The sequence below is a fragment of the Equus quagga genome, chromosome 10, assembly GCF_021613505.1.
Source record: "Equus quagga isolate Etosha38 chromosome 10, UCLA_HA_Equagga_1.0, whole genome shotgun sequence".
NCBI lineage: Eukaryota > Metazoa > Chordata > Mammalia > Perissodactyla > Equidae > Equus > Equus quagga.
Window position 1 is genome coordinate 92,409,848 of NC_060276.1, and position 22,181 is coordinate 92,432,028.

General features: G+C 37.8%; 1 protein-coding gene across 1 annotated transcript in view; it reads right to left on the minus strand.

Annotated features, from left to right (window-relative positions):
- LANCL3 (LanC like family member 3) overlaps positions 1 to 22,181 on the minus strand; it is an 87,888-nt gene continuing 65,707 nt past the window's right edge. Inside the window, exons 3-5 of the mRNA XM_046672750.1 lie at positions 18,913 to 19,110; positions 11,782 to 11,989; positions 1 to 4,325 (exon numbers count right to left, since the gene is read on the minus strand). Coding sequence (XP_046528706.1) covers positions 4,166 to 4,325; positions 11,782 to 11,989; positions 18,913 to 19,110 — 566 coding nt within the window. The 3' untranslated portion in view covers positions 1 to 4,165. The remainder of the gene's footprint in view (positions 4,326 to 11,781; positions 11,990 to 18,912; positions 19,111 to 22,181) is intronic.

Consider the following 22,181-nt stretch of genomic DNA (forward strand, 5'->3'; position numbering starts at 1 on the left):
AGCATGCAAATTATCCACTACGCCACCGGGTTTAGCAGAATTAAACATGCATCCACAACTCACACTGAGATGCTGAGCTGCAGCAAGCTTTCCCCCACTCACCCCTTTGCCTCCCTTCTCATTTGGTTTCCTTGCCAAGTTTATGCCAAGATCACATGGCCTTGGCGAATCTGAGGCTGAGTCATTTAGCCATTAATTTGGGACAGTGTTGAATAAATACCCAGGTTCCCAAAGGAAGGCTTTATATGCAATTGAGAGTATATTTCTATTGCTATATGTCATGCAATTCTGAGGCCTGAATTAAAGTGCAGACTAAACTCAACCAAAACTACTTTATTTCCCAGTTCATTTTTGCTCTGCAGACCTAGCCTACCAGCTCCTTTTCTCATTATTGGCACTGTAATCTTTTGTTTCCAGCAAGCAAAATAAATATTTGCATTAAAAGGAGCTCCCAAGCTAAACTAGTGTATTCCTATGTACTAAGCCCCAGTGAATCAGACCCTTCTGAGGCTCAAATGCTATAGTCAGGATTGGTTCTAGAATATAAAACACAAACACTTGGCTTTTATCCAGCAAGTGATCCAGACCCCCAAGCACTGCACTCACGTGTGGAGATTCCATTTGGCTGAAACGCTTATTTGAAGTCATCATTGAGCATGATTTTCTATGCACATAGTAGGTACTTAAAATATAGTTTCTTTTTAAATATATAAAGGACCTGCATATTACATATCTCTCTTATATCCATTTTATCATTGACAACCCTCATGACAACCCTGTGAGGTGGAGAGCATGATGATGATGACGATGATTAGAGTAGCCCATGGAAGTGGCAGAGCAAGGCTTTAAGATTTCCAACACAGAGCTCTTTGTGTTATATAGGTTTTTCCTTTTAATCATGTATTTCCTTAACATGGTTATAAATCACAAACTTATATTTGTTGCACTGAAATTACTGAGATTTGCTCTCTACAGAAATTGCAACAGCTCGAGTACTACCTTGATTAAAACCTTAGTGTGTCAAAGAAAGTTAAAGATATAAATTACCATGGAAGAGTTCCAATTTAGCATAGACCAAGAAAATGACTGCTTCTTGAGTTATCAGAAAGTGAATAGTATTAACAGTGCAGTGAGTTACCTGCAGAAGCACAGGGAAATATATGCTGTCAAACCTCTGTTCTCAGTTATCAAGTTACAAATGAAACAAAAAAGTAGAAACTGATGACTGAAATGGGATTGGGAGAAATGAAGATAAATAATATTTTGGGTTATGTGTGGAAGAGAAGATATGTAATTGTGTTAATGAAACAAAATACAGAGTTTTAATATTTTCCAAAACTTCCTGTTCTCAAAGCATAATGCAGTCTCCTCATTGTTGAGAGATTCTTTCAATCTATCCTCAAATATTTCCACTGTTACCTTCAGGGTTTATAATTGTTCATGCCACATATAGTAAATAACATTAAAGCTATACTAGTGGTGATGAAAAATGCTCCCGTGGCCTTCAAGAGACAACATGCACTATTCAAAAAAGAATGTTACTACATAGAAGGTAAGCAGTTGGTTAATTAAATAAGAAGTGACATGCCACACCTTTCTATAGCAGCACTCAGGGTCTTTTTCCCTCTTCTTGGGAAAAGAAGATAGAAGAGGACCGTCCCAAACCTGTAATTCTACTCTTTCAGGAAAATGAAAACTTTCAACATGTTTAAGTGCTAAACAAGCTTACCTTTGTTTCTAATTTACCGAGGTGTCAATTCATAAAGACACACCCAAACACGGCCTTTGCTTGGATTTGACACACAAAAGGGTTGCCTTTCTACAATGGTCAGCACAACAACATCATAGTTGCCCTACCGAACCTTAAAAGGGCGGGTGAGCAGGAATGAGTCCATTTTTTCTGAAGTTCTAGAAATGAAACTGATATGTTGAGCTAGATTATCACTTCTCAGTGCTTTAGGTTTTAGGTCTCAGGGATGAATGGTGGAAGGGTCAGCAAACAGAAACAGAAGGTAACTTCCAGAGGTATTTTGTTCACTGCTGTATCCCCAGATGCTAGTCTAGAATACTGAATGAGTATACTTGTGAAGTGAAGCCCTGGGTTTGAATCCTCATTCTGCTCCTTCCTAGCTGTGAGATTTTGGATCAGTTACCTAAATCACCTCGAAGGTTGCTGGACGAGGAGAAAAGCATGTGTTCCATAAAGCCCTGTATACTGGATGCTTATTACCATCAGCCTACAGGGGTCAAATGAAATGAATTTAAAACCAGATGGTGAAAAGCAGGTACCACTATCATTCCAAAAGGAGACTACTTTGCAGAAGGCATTTTGCCTTAAGGCTTTCTGAGAGGTCCTTGACTATTCATGAAAGAACTTCTAGAACCCAACTTTGAGAGTCATCCAAAATCTGCTATTTATGTGGTATTGCTCCAACCAGAGTATTTTCAAAGATGAACAACTGAGGCCAATTTTATATATTTATATCCAAGGATGTGAAAATGAAACAGTAAGCTAAAAAGGTGCATGATTTTCAAAACCATTTTGTCCTCGTTTGTTCTGATGACTCCAAACATAAACAGAGTCATTAAATACACAAAGGCGGTTCTGACCTTCTTCAGCCACAGATCCTTTGAGAATCTTATGAATGCTAGAGATCCTCTTCTCAGAAAAATGAGCATGCACACACACACATAAGCACATGGGCACACACACATACATGCCAACACAACACACACACATACAACAACACACACACACAAATATTTTTAGGCAATAGAGTATTCCACAACTCTTTCCGAAGTTCATCTCTGAATCAAGAAGTTAGGAACTACTGAACTAAATAAGTGCTGGGGTTCACATGGGGACAGATGTAGAATACACATATATAGTTTACATCTATCGCATATATCCAAATATTTAGCAAGTATTTAAATAATTGTTAAATTTTATACAGTATGCAATTTCCTCCTCACTCTAGTATATGAAATTGCCAGTGGCCAAATTCTAGGAAAAGAGTAAACTCATGTTCTGAGTATTAAAGTGACAGACACTCCTACAGTGTTCTGCAACTCACTATTTACTTGAAGTAGTTTTACAACTTCTATGTGTTTACAGCAGGGTTGAATTTAATATGACACCTTGGCTCAGTGAGTATTGTAGACAATTTCTAGTGGAGCCTGTGTCTTGGAAGGTAAGGTGATCAGCCAGGGAATTCACTCATCTTTTAATCTAATAGTATAAAATTCAGCAATGTTCTTTTCACAATCACTAGCCTCTTTCTCAGCCAGTGTCTGCCTGCCCCAGGGAACACAGTATTCCATCAAAGGCAGAAATGACACACCTTTGTAGTGGTTACCCTGACCTTTGAGATGAGTGATTTTTTACCACGAGTATATTTTACAGCTCAGCTAATAGCTTCATAGGGATTACATAGGCGTTTTAAAAATTACTAACAATAGACTATACACAGCTCACGCTTCAAATTGAGAAAAACACTTGACAGCAACATTTGCTACAGTATTTCCTAGCCTACAAATTTCACTACTTGAGTTTTAGGAAAGAAAAAGGAACCAGTAAAAGAGATGCTCTAAGGCCTAAGGAAACTTCAAATTTCAGGGTTTAAACTAAGTTATGATATGATTTCTTTAAAGTGCCCAGGGTAATGATAAAAAATAGAGATTCATATGCAAATTTATCCATTCAGTAAAAATCATGAATTTCAATAAGTAAAGCCATAGGACAACCAAGAGTTCCCTTTTTGTCCTTCAGCAACCTCTCTTTCCAATTGCAAAGGTATTGGCATTTTATTGCCATAGTCCACATTTCAGTTTTGTTTTCTATGCCATAACTGAAAAACAGATCATTTCTCTTTCCCTTTTTTCTCTGATCTCTGGTTTCACATCTATTCCATGAAATATTAAATCTCTACGGTTTTTAGAATAGAAGAGTTGTGGTATCTTTATTTTGAGGTTCTCAGACTGTTCTCCCTTAAGTCTGGTATCATGTTACCTTCACCTGCCTTCTCCCTTCCTTCCTTCCTTCTGGAGGCAATGTTAAGGCTCCTGGTTGTGATACCATTGAATGTGGCTTATGTGGAAACTGCCTTGAGTAGGCTCAGGAAATCTCAGGGAACTTCTGCAGGGCCACAGTGGGAGATGAAGCCTTCTAAACAAAGACGCTGAAGAGAGGGAACTCAGCTTGATTGGGTTGCAGCAGATCGATCAGAAAGCACACCGTCCCAGAGAAGCCTTCATACAAGCTGTATATACTTTCAAGGACCCGAGAACCAGCCTTGAATTCCTCAGTAAACAAAAATTCAGCAAACCTAAGAGAAGAAGAAGAAAATATGAACAGTTTTAACTTGAGTGTTTCCATATTATTGGCCTTGGGTTGCTGCTTCTTCCTCTCTGCTAAGTTAAAGTTTTAGCATCATTTTCTTTCCAGAATTGTATAATATTTTAAGAAAGTCTTTTTCCCCTGTTAAAAAAAAGAGAAGCCATTATGTAATTGTGTATGTTTCACAACAAATTATGTTGGCAAGCAGATTCAGCTATTTTCAACATTTGCAAAGCAGTTTGGTATTTTCTGAGGATTTCATTCCTTCAGTCATCCAATAATTAAAAGTAAAAAAGACAGATAAATAGCCATCTTTTTATTTATCTTGACTAGAAGAAAGCTGATATATGACTTTTCCTTTAAAAGAGTAAATATGCTGTTTCTCTGCAGGCATATTATTCCTGAGCCAGGTTTCATTTATATGTGACAGAGAGCAGAGACTGTGAAAATAAATGGGCAAGATTTTATACAATCTGTGCTTTGGGCAAACAAAGGAATAAGATGAATGGGAAAAGGCAAGCAACATTTTATAATCATGACATCAAATAGCAAACTCAGCTACAAGATAGATTATTTTTAGGACATCTGCCTTAAAAATAAATCACTGGCCTCTAAATTATCTATGAAAGATCTTTTTTTCTTTTACCTGTATTTGCTACAAATCCTATTCAAATTATTTATAATGAGGAACATTTTTAGTAGTTTACAGCTTTTAAAGTGCTGTCACCTATGTCATCTCTTTACTGATCTGTTCTACTCATTCCCATCAACAAAAATAATCACCAATTCAAAGGCTGGAGCTCACAGGTTTGTTAAGGCCTGAGAGATGATACTGTCATAAATTCAGATTATTGCTACTACAGTCATGCGTTGCTTAATGACGAGGACACGTTATGAGAAATGTGTCATTCGGCCATTTCGTCATTGTGGAAACATCACAGAGTGTACTTACACAAACCTACATGGTATAGCCAACTACACACCTAGGCTCTATGCTCCTAATCTTATGGGACCACCGTTGTACATGCAATCTGTCGTTGACCGAAACGTCGTTATGTAGCATGTGACTGTATATGGGCGTCCCATGAAGAATAATTACTTATTTGATCTTTTTAGGGCTTTTGGAATTACTGACAGCAGCTTAAAATAAATCAGCAGGAAACATACTACAATTCTGTTTGGTACCATTTTTCTATCAACTGTTTTCCTGAATATGCAACAATTTTTAAATAGAATTCAAAATTTTAAACAGTAGAATAATGATGCACCTTAAGAGTTAATTCAAAATCTGTAATTATACAGTGAAACTTCATGGTATAGCTTCAAGGAGTCTTATCCTTTTTAGTGCTATGGATCATTTGGCAGTCTGGACTTTTTCTTGGGAAAAAATCTTCAAATGTATAAAACAAAATACACAGGATTTGCAAGAAAATTAATTATACTAAAGCACAACTAGCAAAAATTTTAAAAACAAATTTATGAAATAGTAATATATGTATTCTTTATTAATACATAAAATAACAAGATCTAGTAGTGGATCTAATAACTGCTGACATTTCTAAGTAGTAATGGGAGTAAAATACATTTCACAATATCTGCAACAAGAGTAATATGATACGAGAATACCTATGACTTCTATTGGTGACAGAGTTACAGCTACTGCTAATTCTCCTGTGGCTTATTACCTACACTCAGAATTGAAGGAAATGCTACATTTCAGTTTGAGATGTAACACTTTTCTCAAGTAAATTTACTAGCCCTAGGTTAAGAAGCCTTGGTGTAGTAGAAAGAGGAAGGGCTTTGAAGTTACAATACCCAACTCTGATAATTTCATGTTATATGACCTTTGACAAATTTCTTAATCTGACTTTAAAATGGTGAAGTTGCAGAATTGCACAAGATTATCTGTAAAGATTAAAGATAACACACATTAGGCTCTGAGCATACAGCAAGCATTCGATACACGGTAAATATCATTTTTTCACATTAACATATTATACAAGAATATTTGTAAAACAGAGACAATCATTCCACTATACTTTAAAAGAAATCCACAGTTAATTTTGCTCTCTTCTTCCAACCTTTTTTTCCTAAGCCTCGATTTACTTTTTACATTATTGAAATTATAGTTTGTATAATATTTAGTATCCTACTTTCTTTTACTTAAAAATAATCTGCTAAACATTTTTTTGTGCTTTTAAAATAATTTCTAAATGATATATGGCAATTTACAAGAGTACCAGCAACATACGAGAGTAGCAATTTCTTTTTTTTTTTTTTAACAACTGTTGCCGATCTTTTTTTTTTTTTCCACTTTATCTCCCCAAATCCCCCCTGGTACATAGTTGTATATCTTAGTTGCAGGTCCTTCTAGTTGTGGATGAGAGTAGCAGTTTCATTGTATTCTAACCTGTACAGTATGTTATCAAATTAAAGTGAAAATTGTCTAAAATCTACCCAATCGTGTAAAATTCAAATTAACAAATTCATTTTTCTAAAAAATTCTGTCAAAATAGAAGTCAGAATGCTAATTATAGAACTAAGAAGAATTACAGACACTGAGAACATTACATATCAAAACCTATTGATTATGATCAATACTGAATTCAGAGGAAAATTCATTGATCTGAGTTTTTATTATTATTATTTTTATTAGAAAGATGGAAAATATTTTTTTTTGAGGAAGATTAGCCCTGAGCTAACTGCTGCCAATCCTCCTTTTTTTGCTGAGGAAGACTGGCCCTGAGCTAACATCCATGCCCATCTTCCTCTACTTTATGTGTGGGATGCCTACCACAGCATGGCTTGCGAGGTGGTGCCATGTCTGCACCCGGGATCCGAACCGATGAACCCCAGGAGACCGAAGCGGAACGTGTGCACTTAACCGCTGCGCCACTGGGCTGGCCCCGAAAGATGGAAAGTATTCTAATTAAGCATTTTAAAAAACTGTAGAAAATAACAAAAGAAACACTGGAAAATCAAAATAAAGGCAGAAAAATAATGAATTAGGAAGCAAAAGAGAAAAACAAAAAGAATTAATAAACAAAACCAAAAGCCAGTTCCTTGAAAGAATGAACAACATAGACAAAATGCTGGTGTGTCTGACCAAAAAGGAAAAGCATTAGGAATGCAGAAGGGCATATAAGCACAGACATGGGAAATTTAAAATTCAGAATTATACTGTTAGAGCTTCATATCAAACATTTGAAAATCCATATGAACTACATGATTTTACAGGAATATATTCACTACCAAAATTAATTCAAGAAGAGGTAGAAAATCTGAATAATTAAATAATCATAGAAGAAACTGAAAAGATTGGCAAATATTTTTCTGCAACCATAAATTCCAACTGTGTGTTAAAAGAGTAATAGGCAATGACCAAGTAATGTTTATTCCAGGAAGGTACATATTGTTTGACATTATTGTTTTAGGAACTGCCAAAATTAGGGAAGTCTCCCCAATTTGGGCCATAACATATTTAACTTTGAATTATAATGAAGTGGAAATTTCAGTACTCTAAGCAACTAAATGCAATGCTCAAACAATATTCAGATGTTACCTGCATATTCTCGTTAGCACTGCCTAAATAGCTAAGATAAATACAGCCAATGGTTCACGTAGATTAGCATAAGGGAAGCCATCTTATAGAGGGGAACTATGTTAGCACTATAACAAGACACCCCCCTGCCCTTTTTCCTTGTTAGTAATGCTTTAGTTTTCACGTAGCCTAGATAAGTACACACCTGCTTGTGAAAAATATGCATAGTCTGCTGTTTTCATAGCCTTGGCTTATACGTAGACCTCCCTATTTCAATAAGGCAATAACTTTGTCCTCTAAGATTTCCCAGGGACATAACGACCTCCGTGAAAAAGCCTTCTGCTGGTATTCGTCACTGGTGACGAGAGGAAGGGATGATCTAGAGTATCAAGGACTACAACATCAGATGGTCAACATTCTGAGACCCCCCCACCTTTCAGCCCATTTGCCCTATATAACTGCCTCAAAATTTTGTAGTTTTGAGATGGTTCTTTAAGATACCAGTCCGCCAATGCCCCCCTTGCTGGAAAGCTGTAATAAAAACCCTTTCTCTCCTACCACCTTGCCTCTTGACTGTTGGCTTGTCTTGTGGCCAGTAGAAGACCCCCTTTGGCAGTTACATTTTCATTCTCTACCTGGAAGTGAGAACTTTTAAGTTGTCTGAATGGCCTTGGACTCCAGAACCTTATAATTAAGACTCTGTAAGTTAGGACGGGTCTGCCAGAAAAACCTAAGTGTTGTTCTGACCCTGTGCAATAGGTTTTCTAGGGCATGATAATCTCTGATGAAATTTATCCGACAGGTGATATCGCATTAGCCTAGATAAGATCCCAAACAACTTTCTTTTTCTACATTTGGGAATAAAGGGTCAGGTTGCAACCTAAACAGAATAGGTAGCTATGAATCAAAATATGTTAACAGAATTCCTCAACGATGGAGCTTCAAATAGAGGACTTACATATGCTAGTATTTTTCCTTCAGTGTATACACACAAATATCATAAAGGATAGTTTATGATTTTTTAACATTGAATATTAGATAAGTTGCCTTGGGAAGGCCTTTCAGAGAAAACTACTTTTGAGTAAAGGTCTGAATGAAGTGAGGGAACTGGGAGATAAATGTTGAAAGTGAGCATTACAGGCAGAGGGAACCAAAATGTCAAAGGCCCTGAGGTAGATTGTACTTGGCATCTTAACAGAATCACAAGGAAGTCACTGTGGTGGAAGAAACCAGGAGGAAGAGTAGGGGATGATATCAGAGAGGTAATGGGAGGAAAGATCACGTAGGGCCTTCAGTTTATAGGACAGACTTTGACTTTGACCCTGAGTCATACCAGAAGACAATGGATTATCTTGAAAGAGGTGTGTCATAATCTGACATGATATACATCATAAGAAGCAAATTTAAAAGATCATGGTGAAACAAAGAAGCATTCCTAATAAAATCAGCATTAAAGGCAAGGATATTAACTCTCTCTCTGTAATGAAGATTCTGACCCATGCAATAAGAAACAAAGAGTATACAAATAAAAAAGGAAGTAACAAAATTATAATTATTTGCAGATAATACATATGTCTATTTAGAAAACCCAATGGAATCTAATGAAAAACTAATAGAAACAGTAATGGAGTTCAGTAAGGTGGCCAGATACATCATTATGATATTTAAGATATTTATAAGATACAATGCAGATTTATATGAAAGAAGTGCATCTTAGGTTACTAAACTGCAATAATATGTATGATCTAAAAAGCTTTCATAAATATCAGTAATAAATGACCTGAAAATATAATGGAGGAAAAGATTCCAATCGCAATAAACCTGGAAACATAAAACACCTAGGAATAAAATTAACAAGAAACATACATACAAGACCTTCTTCATTAGATCAAAACTTTGCCAAATGACATTTTTTTTAAAACTTAAATAAATGGAAAACATACCATGTTCCTGGACGGAAGACTCAATATTCTAAAGATGTTAATTCTCACTAAAGTAACGTGTAAATTCATTGAAATTCCAACTCAATTTCCATAGGATTTTTAAAAATTTGACAAATTGATTCTAAAACACAATTGGAAGAATAAATGAGATCATGATAAGAGCTAAGAAAAATTAGAAATAAATGAATAATGAAATATAGAAAGTCCAGAAACAAACCCTTATATTTATATAAATTCAGTTTATGATAAAATTGGAATTTCAAATCATTGGGGTAATTGGTCAAGAGATGCCATTGGAAAGTTTTGTTTTTTCCTTAAAAACCACAAAGATAGATATCCATCTGATACCACTGAAAAAGGTAAGTTCTAGATAAATCAAAGATTTAAATGTTAAAATCATAATGTTACTAAAAGTCAACATAAGTTATTATTTTTGTAATCTTGGAATGGGAAAGGTCTTTCTAAGCATAATATAAAATCCAGAAATCTTGAAAGACTGACAACCTTGAAAAGAAAAATACCTAAAATCTTGGTCTGGCAAAAGACCAGGAACTAAGTTGAAAGATAAGTGGGAAAGTAGAAAAATATTTACAGCATATATTGACAAAGAGTTACAATCCTCAATACAAGCATCACAATAGGAAAAAAATGTGCAAAAGGTAAAGACAGGCTAGAAATACTTGTGGATCTGATTACTTGAATTCTAAAATTTCTCTGATAAGAAATGTTTTGCATAAATGCACACAAATGTATGTATTGGATATTTGGGACAATTTTGTCTGTATTAGTAAAGACTGTACATATACCAAGTGTCCATTACCTAAAGATTGGTTAAATTAATCATAGTATGTCTATACCAAATAAGTATATAGCCATTAAAACAATGAGGTAGATCTATACAAACTGAAATGTCCACTAAAAATTGTTCATATAAAATTATAAGCTAAAAACAGTATGTATAGTACTGTTATACATAAATTACAGTAGGATCTTATTAAAATATACATATATACATAGATATATACATAGATACATGAACATACATTTATGCATAGAGAAATGTCTGGAATAATATAATTCTAATTTTTGTAATAATAACAGTGAACACTTACACTGCAGTTACTATGTGCCAGGCACTGTTCTAAATGATAAATGAGGACATTACGCTAAGTGAAATAAGCCAGTCACAAAAGACAAATACTGCATGATTAGTCAAACTCATAGAAGCAGGAAAATAGAATGGTCTTTGCCAGGGGCTGGGGGAGGGGAAAACAGAGAGTTGTTGCTCAATGGGTATAAAGTTTCAGTTATGCAAGGTGAATAAGTTCTAGAAATCTGCTGTAAAATATAGTGCCTATAGTTAACAACATGGTATTGTGTACTTTGAAATATGTTAAGAGGATAGATCTCATGTTAAGTGTTCTTACCACACACACAAAAATTTACAAATATACATACCCTTTGGCCCAGCAATTCCACTTGTAGGGATTTATCTTTTAGATATACTCAAACATGTGCAAAATGATATATGTACAAAGTTATTCATCACAGCATTATTTGTAATACAAAATGTTGGAAATAGTCCAAATATCCCTCTATATGGGACTGGTTAAATAAATTATTGTCCATTCATACAATGTAATACTGGGCAACAACAAAAATGAAAAGTTTTCATGTACTGATTTAGGGTGATCGCTAAAATAGCAAGGTGCTACCATCTGTATTAAAAAAAGACAAAATTTTATATATATGCCTATTTGCTTGTATATACACAGAATATCTCTGGGAAGATAGCTAAGAAAATGGTAACACTGATTGTCTCCTGGGAAGTGAACTAAATTGCTGGAGTGCACAGTTGATGTATTTCTTTCTACACTTTTTAAACCATGTGATTCTATTACTTATTCAGAACATTAATTAGATTAACATTTGGAAAAAAATACATATGAAGAATGGCTGACCTTTGGGCTCGGTAGATATACTTAGAGTTTCCTGTGAGCCGGTATAGCAGCAGGAAGACATAGGCACTGCCAGCTACACCGTGGCAAATCCCCGGCCCCTTCTTTAGCAGGCCCTTCTGCCATGTGAGTTCCCCACACCGGATACATGTGTCCAGGTACTGTGGTTTCTTGGAAACCAGATAAGCTTTGGCAAACAGATAGGCAATTCCTGTGAAAATATCAAAGACATTAGAGGTGACTTTCAGGGCTTAATGCTATAGAGCAGAACTTCTCAAACTCTAAAAGGCTCACAAGTCATCAACGTATTGGTAAAATATCCATTCTAATTTTGTAGGTCTCAGGTGAGGCCTGAGATACTGCATTTCTAACAACTGCCTTTCTGAGGACCACATTTTGAGGAGCAAGGCTATAGAATCTTCTACAAGAGAATCTTATTTTACCTGTGAGATTTAGTTTAAGTTGTTGGAGAAAGAGCAACTAGTACATAGGTTGAGAAGATCCATAACTTACAAATGGGTTAATATTTAATGATGAATATTCCGGTAAGCATTATGCATACCTGGCTATTTGGAATGGCTAAATGTTTATACAGTTTGCCCATTCCTGCACAGAGGTTCAGAATTTGTAACGTTAAAGTACTTATAATTATATATCTCTTCTTAAGAGCAAAACTGGGAGTCCTTCCATAAACAACAATGATCCCAAACAACCTGGCCAAGATTTCTATTCCAGCTGTGAAGTGAGTCCTTCCCAATTTGATTGTTTCATGGAAAGACATTTCCCTTCAAAACTGCTCAACAAAGGCAATCTCAATTACACAGGCAAGAACAGAAACAAGAGACGTGACAGCTATTAATAGAAACAATTTCCTCCAAGTTCCAGGTGCTCATATTCAGAGAGGAGATTAGTAACACAAGATGGCTCGCTCTCCTGCATGGCCTACCTTTCTCCTATATAAAGTGGGAAAGATTGGAATTTAGTAGGTATCTTGACTAGCTCATCCAACAGGATTATTTCTGCCTTTCATTCTCTCTCACTAGGCTATTTTACAACTCTGTAGAGGTAAAAATTATCTTGTAGAAAACTGGTAGTAATGTAAATAATTCCTATCCCGAGAAACTCACATTCTGTCTGGGAGAGGTTGGATTGACTTCCCCCAGCCTTTGTGGAAGCAGCCAGTTTTGCATTAAGCAACTTCATGTCAGCATTCCTAATGGCCTATAAAATATGTCTGCTTTTCAGATTCTCCTTTGAACCAGTTGTAACACCTTTCTAGTTCCCTCATTAGTTAATGAGTTAAATAAAATTGTTGCCATGTGTTTATTTTATATTTGTATGGGAGTTATGATTTTATCCTCTTTTGAAATGTAACACTTAACACTCCCTATGATTAATACTTACATAACAACAAGCTCTCCTCAGCCAATGCTTTCCAGTCAATCAGTGATAATGGTTACCTACAGCACTGTCCTCCTCCAGTTTTAGGAGAAAAGTCTCTCCCACAAACTAAAGGATGATTTTGAAAGACTTGAACTTATTTAATTATATATTTATTCACTGTATCCATTCATTTGAAAGCGTTCATTGATTATCTACTATATGCATAGATCTAGGCAGGGCTAACTTCACGGGCATGTGACCTGTACAGTCCCACAAGAGCCCTCAGAATGGCCCCATACTGGGTTTAATGCTTTGCTGTTGCCCCCTTGAAATTCGTAATCATTTTTTAAAAAGAAGGCTGCATTTTCATTTTGTACTCGGCCCCCCAAATTATGTAGCCAGTCTTGGCTCTGGGTGATATAAAATAAAAGCTAAACATGACTCCAGCCCTTCAGGAAGGCACTGTCTAGAAAGAGAGAGAAAAAATACGTACATGTAACTGATACATAATAGGACATGCAGTTCATGACACTGTTTGGGCATAAAATGAACGGTATTGCCAATACTACTAGAGGGATCAGAAAGGTGGGAGTTTCCTGAGGGAGACCATCAGGTGAGGCCTTGGATGGAAGCAGGGCTTTCTTCAGGGCTTTGTAGGATGTGTAGGAAACTCCAGGCTGAGGGTGAAGTAGAGGGAGCATTCTAGGCACCAAGATCAGCAAGGGCAATGATTCAGAGCCAGGACAAACACGCCACATGAAGACCAGTGGGGCAGTGTTCTAACCAACAGGACAATGGGTGGAAGGGTAGATTGGGTTCACGTTATGGTTGGTTTTACAAGTCCAGTTAGGCAGCTTGGACTGTATTTTTTAGGCAATAGGGAACCAGTGGGAGTGTTCTTTTCATGGACTGGTTAGTTTTTATTTTTAATTATGTGATTGGTATTACAGACAAAATGTCTCATGATGTCAAGAGAGACCTAAAGAAGGGCAATGGGGTAGCTATGAGCTGATCATGTTGTCAGAAAGATGGCAAAGAGGCTAATGAAAGAGACAGCTCACAGGATTTGGTGGCTGTTTAGGTATTAATTGAGCACCTCCTATATGCCAGGCACAGTAGTAGGTACTAAGGTTTTTAAAAGCCCCTGCCTTCACGGTGTTTAAAATCTAACTGGAGGCATTAATTAGGCTATGTGAGGGGACACAGAGGTGTTGTGGAAGCACACAGGAAGACTCCTAACCCACACTTGAAGGTAGGAAAGGCCCGCTAGGGAGAGTGACCCATCTAACCTGAGTACTGAAGGATGAGGAGGAATTAGCCAGGCAAACTGGAAGCCCTTGGGGCTCTGCCGGATCCCCTTCACCTTACGGACAGGTGTCCCATCTCCCACTTGCTGTGAGTTGGCGGCTAAGAAAGCTCACAGCTGCCCCCTTCTTGGGAGATTTGCCCCCAGCCGATGGGAGGCTATGCTGTGCACCTACCCATCCCCACCAGATTTCAGCCAAAGACTGACCAACACAGGGGTACAAAACGTCAGCTCCCCTGCCTCACGACAGCCCGGCTTTGTGGTGTAATCTGTGCCTCTTAGCTTCCCCTTGGAATCTGGGTGAAGTTAGTCTCCAGGGGAGACACAGCTCCTACTCCGTTGTCCTGCCTCTTCTCCTCCATTCCCTACTTGAAGCTTTTCACTTTGGTAAAACCACACCGCCCGCAGTTCCCCTTCCTTCACCATGTGGTTCCATACCTCTGACTGACTTTTCTTGGAACAAACTTCCCATCTTTCTTGGCCTGGCCAACTTACCTCAGGCATCATCTACTCTAGGAAGCCTTCCTGAAGCTGGGGGAGCACCAGAAATCTCTCCTCTGAGGTCCCATTGCTCCCTATACAAACCTTAGCACTTATATAGTATTGTATTAAAATTATCTCTTTACAAGTCTGCTCCCCTAGTATAGTGCAAACTACCCAAGAGTGGGAACTCTATCTTGCTCATTTTTGCTCCCCTCCTCTGTGGCGTGGTGTATGCCACATGGCAAAGGCTGCACAAATGTCTGCTGACCTTATAATGTCTCATTTCTCACCCCAGCACAGGCCAACACTGAAGTGGAGATGAGAGATGTGGAAGGAAGAAGGGCAGAGATGGTCCAATTGCTATACCAAGCCATTAGGCTCAGGCAGCTTAATAAGTATTGTTCCTATGGTTCTGGCCAGAGAGAAGGGCCTCTTCCTATAGCCTGGATCATGGAAGGGATCTTGAAAAACTTCTTAACCTACTGTCTCTCAACCTGACCTAATGAAACCTGCAATAAGGCTGCTTAATAGAAAAGAAAGGAATGTTGGCTTTTTTTGCTTTTGATGGGAACCATGTTATTTTGTCATGGGAACACTGATTATTGTGCATTGATAAGAAACCCAAGTAGGCAACGATATATGTCTTTGCCAAATACAACTGGGGAAAGGAATTAATTATTACTTAAGAAATATGGTTTGAGAGACTAAATCTTCAAAAACATGCGACCTAGCAGAGCCTTGTGATAGTCCGACTTGGCATGTATAGTTTCAACATACTGGAGAATCACCAGGCAGGTCCATTTTTGGGAGCTGTAATGTCACTGAGGCACGCATTGAACACTGTGCTCTACAAAGCTTAGTGACCAACGACCCCTGCACGGCACAAGCCCTTGTTCCCTATGCAAAGTCACCTCCCCAGGAGCCCTTGTGCAACGATTTAAAAAAAACAGCCACACCTGTGTTTCACACAGAGTAAAGGAAATGCACTGTCAGTGTTACCACAGTAATGCTGTAGCATAATGCAATCTAGAGTTTATTTTAGCCACAGCATTTGTTTCAATGATTTTGTAAATGACTTTTGTCCTGTATTTCAGCATCATTAAGGCTATGAAGGGGTCATATGAATCTGCTATACCTCATTGCATTTAGTGAGAAAAACTATATGCCACACTGGGTATTTATAAATGCGGGTGTCTGCAAATCTTTTGGGACATATCTCTTACGCATGACAAGGGTCCACAGTATAAAAGTGTCTGTGGTGATAAAAAAGATTGAGTTTCACTATTCCATCTCAATGTGCTCATTTCACAGATGAAGAAACGAAGGCACAAAAGAAACAAAGTGGTTTTCTCAAGGTCATTAGCTGGTTCATGTTGGAGCTACAATTAGAATCCAGAGTCAAGAACTATTTCCACACTGTATAAATGATAACCAAGGCTGTCACCTGTAGAGGTAGGTTAGAGGAAAGTTAATAGGAAACAATTAAAGGGGGAGATAAGGTATCATTGATGAAATTCCACATCATGGATTATCTCTGGAAGGTTTTTAATCACAGAATGAGTCTGCTGCCCCAAACCATCTGCACTGTTCATAAATCTACTCTGAAAAAATATTTTTCTCAAACAAGTGAAAATTATTTTTCTAGGTCATCTCCTGTCTTAGAATTTTTGAAGAGTTTACTGTTGCCAACTTCATAGAAATCTTGATGGCCTCTGACCTGCACTTATCAGATTTATAATCCCTCTTGATGTTGTTCTTAGCACATCTCTTAAAAGGAAGACCAAAACCCTTGAGGTGGGAGTATGGGTTGGCAGAAGTAATAGGCCTCATTTGGTTCTTTATTCATTTGTGAATTAGTTTATTTTTGGAAGTCCAGTGAACACATGGGTTGAAGATTTTGCTTTGCAAACTTTGCTTTGCAAACTATGTTTAATCTTACCAAGATCCTGAACGTGAACGATACATGAGGATAAATAAAGTCCCCAGGGTGATTAATCCTAAGACGTACTGTTATGGTACACGATTTACACAGACAGATGGAACGTGGTGTACAAAAAGGATGAAATAACTGCCCTTCGAGACACCCACATCAATAAACTGACCCAGTCACTCATTTTAGTGGAATATCTTCCCATTCTTTATAGGGCTTTTACTAGCACATTGAGTCCTTTTAAAATATTCTGTTTTTAACTTGGGACATCTCCAAAAAGTAAAGGATCCTGGAGTGCTTGGAGGATATTCAAAAGACCATCAATGAAAATGATTAAAGGGAATGGGAAATGGGAGTGTCGAGCATAACATAAAGAGATATCATTTCCAGAATGGTAAATAACTGTTGTTTTTCTCCAAAGAGTTCAAAGCAAGAAGAAATGGGCTCAAATTATACCTGGCAGGAATTAGCCTGACATAATGCACAATGCCCTGGCGCTGGTACAAGCACACACAGGAACACAGGAGCCTTTGAAGTCCCTTCCCTCGGTAAATGTGGCAGGCAGAGAAAATATGCCCAATGGACTAAGACTTTTATTATTCATCAACTCAAACTACACCAAGAAAAAAATGACAGTACAGTTGGATTAAAGAACATTAATTAGGTAAGAAGGGGAAAAGAAGTAATAAAAATCAGGTAACAGGGGCCAGCCCCATGGCTGAGTGGTTGAAGTCCCATGTGCTCCACTTCGGCTGCCTGGTTTCACAGGTTCGGATTCCGGGCGTGGACCTACTCCACTCATCAGCCATGCTGTGGAGGCATCCCACAGGCAAAGTAGAGGAAGACTGGTGCAGATGTTAGCTCAGGGCAAATCTTCCTCAAGTGGGAAAAAAAAAAGAGGATTGGCAACAGATATCAACTCGGAGTTAATCTTCCTCAAACACACACAAAAACAACAAAAAACTGGTGCGTTGTGCAAGCTCTACTAAAAACAAAATCAGGTAACAGACTAAAGAGAAATCAAATATATTTTAAAGCTGTGCTCATGGCATTGAGCATAGCCTTGCAAATTAAATCCACTCCTAATCCAAAAATTTTGTGTTATTTTGCTATTTTAAATCTCTCTCCTGGTCAATCAACCAAAATTAATTGATTTATTTGAATTTAACTTCTTTCAAATTGTCCCTTCTCTAAAGGCCTAATTAACAGCATAATGAGTTTTTTTAATAAAAAGGAAAATATGGGATCTGATAACTTTCTAGGCTCAATTCCAGAGAGTTCACTGCAAACAGCTTCTCACTTCTCTAGACTTTTTAGTACATGATAATGGAAATCCTGAGTTGAAGAATTATAGAACAGTGCATCTCGTACTTTAACGTGCATACAAAACACTCATGGATCATGTTAAAATGCACATTCTGATTCAGTGGGTCTAGGGTGGGGTCCTGGATTCTGGATTTCTAACAAGCTCTCAGGCTGCCCATGCCACTAGTCCAGGGACCACATTTTGAATTGCCAGGCTCCAGACCTGCACTGCCCCCTGTAGCTATTGAGCACTTGCAATGTGGCTAGTCTGAACTGAGACGGCATGTAAGTATAAAATATACACTAGATTTCAAATACTCAATATGAAAAAAATGTAAAATAGCTCAATTTTTAAATTGGTTGCGTGTTGAAATAATATTTTAAGAATATTGGGTTATATAATATATATTGTTAAAATTAATTTTGCCTGTTTTTAATGGGCCTACTAAAAATCTAATTTCATATGTGGCTCATTATATTTTATTGGACAGTGCTAGTTTAATTTACATACAAATAGATATAGAGCATATATTTTTAAAAATAAAGGATCATTTCTGGAAGTCCTTTACAGATCAAGACTTTTTTAGCTTTGAAAAGTCTCATCTTGACCTTTCTATCTCACGTAGTAAAGAGATAAGATGAGAAGTACCCTCGCTTCTCAGAAAAGGCACCCCTCTTTGGCTAAGCCCAATGAAAGGCAATGTTTTCAGATAACGGTGTGTGAGACCTGGGGCGCCGTGGCACCAGTGCACTAGCTCGTTCTCTCTCTCGATGGCCTCGCCGAGCTCAGGTGGCCAGTTGCAGTTCTGTTCCTGCTCCATGAGGAAGTCCACACTCTGCCATACCAGTTCCTGATCTGAGGGCTTGAGGTGCTCATGGTAAGAAAGAAGCATCTGGAGAATGGACGACAGGCCATGAGCTGCTCCTATATTGACAAATAAAGCATAATTAGTTCACATAATTGGGAGAAAAGCCAGTTTAATTTAGTGAAAAGACAATCATAGTATAAAAAGAAATGAATGGCAATATTACTTGAAAGCACACATAGTAATATAATAATTGAGTTGCCTAAGAACTAGGTTTCTGAGGAGCATACACTTAGCACTGGTCAGCAAACTATAGCCTGCAGGCCAAATCTGGTTCACTGCCTGTTTTTGTAAATAAAGTTTTATTGAAACACAGCCATGCTCATTCGTTTGTGTATTATCCATGGCTGCTTGCGTACTACAATGGCAGAGTTGTATTTGTAACAGAGACCATAAGGCCACAAAGCCTAAAATTTATTATCTATTCCTTTAAAGAAAAAAGTTTAGTGACTGACATCAGTTTTAGAGAAAAGACTTTTTAAAAACTTTGTAATTGACATATCAATAGTTTTTAGGAAAATGCTTTTAAAGTGAAAATAATTTGTTCTAAGTATACTAAACATTCATTCATTCATTCAACACATAAGAATTAAGCACCTACCACGTGTCAGATAATGTTCTAGGTGCTAAAGATAGATCAGTGAACAAAACAGACTAACATCCTTCTTCTGTAAAGTTAAACACTAGTAATTGCTATTAATTTACTTAATGCTTCACATTTAGCACTGGGCATTGTCTAAGCCCCAGGGGATGCACAGATGAATATGACTTGGTCCATACCCTTGAAGACCTCCCCATCCAGTTCAGTGACAAAGCCAGACTTGTAAATAAATAATTAGAACATGAGGTGATAAATGCTCTAGCAGAGATGTGTACCAAGAGCTAAAAGAGAACCGAGAAAGGAGAGCTTAATCTGGCCTTGGAGTGGAGGAGACACTGAAGGTTCCACACAGGTAGTGCCATCTGAGCGAAGTTTTGAGGAATTCCTAGGAGTTCCAGCATAGGGTACTGTACTATCAAAGACGTGATCCTGCTTTAGGAGAAGGAGCTAGCTCAACGAAGGTAAAAGTTTTCACTCATTTCTAATGAATAGAGTGCTGATTGATGGGTGGTGGTGGTGTCAATATATTCTGAGGGCTTGCTCTTTAAACTCAACTCTATAATTTTAAAGCTTTCTTTTTGTACTCAGGCCCTCAGAACTCTTGATTCCCTAGAAACAGCTTTATAGTTGTATCCAGTCAAAAATCCTATTCTTAAAATTTGCTCACGAAACTTGAAGGAAGCTTTCTTTCATTGGACTGTTTTTTTAGATTCTTTTTTAAAATTTTTCCTTTTTCTCCCCAAAGCCCCCCAGTACATAGTTGTGTATTTTTCAGTTGTGAGTCTTTCGAGTTGCGGCCTGTGGGATGCCTCCTCAGCATGGCTTGATGAGTGGTGCCATGTCCGTGCCCAGGATTCAAACCAGCGAAACCCTGGGCCACCGAAGTGGAGCGTGCAAACTTAACCACTTGGCCACGGGGCCAGCCCCTCTTTCACTGGATTTTAAATTTATAGAAAGAAGCTTGCTTTCCAGGAACATATTTATGCATTAGATAGAAATATGGTTTGTGCTATATATGTAAATGGCTAGAATGTGAATTTCTCTAAAAAGATAGGAAAATGAAAGAATTAGTTCTATTAGAGAACTCTAGCAGACACTGTCAGTACCCTGCCCATCACCTCAGCCACACTCCTCACTCTGGTGCACCTATCCTCCCTGCTTCCCACCTCAAGCACCTATCATTCTGCCTGAGGCTTTCTCTGGCCACAGCGGTGTGCCCAGCCCACAGGGACAGGGCTGAAATCCTAGGGAATTAACACCTCTGGGAGCATCCTTCTATCAATGGAGCAGGGAGTTGGTGGACGAATACCCCAGCTTCCTCACCCTTTGGGTGGGACAATTCTGAGGCATGTTCTCTACAGACTCTAAGAGTCCCCAGTGGAACTGAGGCTCAGTTATTCATGAGTGCTCACTATTACATCCTCTATTAATTTTTTTCTCTCCCCTGCCTCATTTCGTCGCTCCTCTATCAACACTTTCTGGGATCATCTCCCAAACAAACCATTTATACCCAAATCCTTGTCTCAAGGTCTGATTTTAGGGAAACGTGGACAAGAACTTAAAAAGTCTTTGAGAAAACTCTCCGAGAACTGCTAGTCCATAAGCTCATTGCAGAAGTTGTTCATCAGCCATCCATTCATTCATTTGGGTACCCTCATATATGTATAGGCTCTTGCTAAAGGTCCAGGGGTCACAAAGATAAATGAAAGAAAGTCCTTATCCTGAAGGTACACAGAGCCTGCTAAGGCAGTTGGACAGGTAAGCCACTAACTACAGTGCAATGTCATAAGGGCTTCAATAGAAGGGTGTCAGGGTGACATGATACTACCCAATTTTGCTTCAGGGTAAAACCTGAAAAGTAAGAATGTTTCTCTAGAGAGGGTTCAATAAACCCTTTTTCCAAAAAGCACGAAGTTTCTCAATAGGTCTAATGATGTTTGAGCAGAGTCTTGAAGTCTGGGTATAAGTATTACAGATAGATGAAGGGGTCATGGGAAACTGGGCGTTTTAGGCAAAAGGAACAGGCACAAAGGTTCCAAAGATATGAGAACACTTTGCTTGTAGGAGACTGTGCTGGACAGAACCAGGGAGGGGAGAGAGAAAGCTTGAGTTTGGAGAAGGAGGCAGGTGATCTACAAAGGGCCTTGCAAGTCATGCTCAGGAGCGATGGGGAGCCACCAAAGGATCCAAAAAGAAAATTAATCCAGAGTAATTAATTTTCACTGTACATGCCTCATATCTCAAAAGTAGCCACTGTGATTCAGTAGTCTGTTATTAATCCACTAATATTAAAATGTTGAAAATGTTAGTGGCTGAATCTCATTTCCCTGTGCAGAGGCACTATTTACAATGAGTGTGTAAACTGTTCACAAACTTTCAGCAGAATTAGGGCAATGAACTCACAATATAGAATACGGATTTTAGTCTTCAGTGAGAGTAATTGTTAAAATAGCTATATTTCTGTTGGTAGACTACAAAAGCAAATATTAAATTGTAATTTACAATATCTATCAATTTTTATTTTTAAAT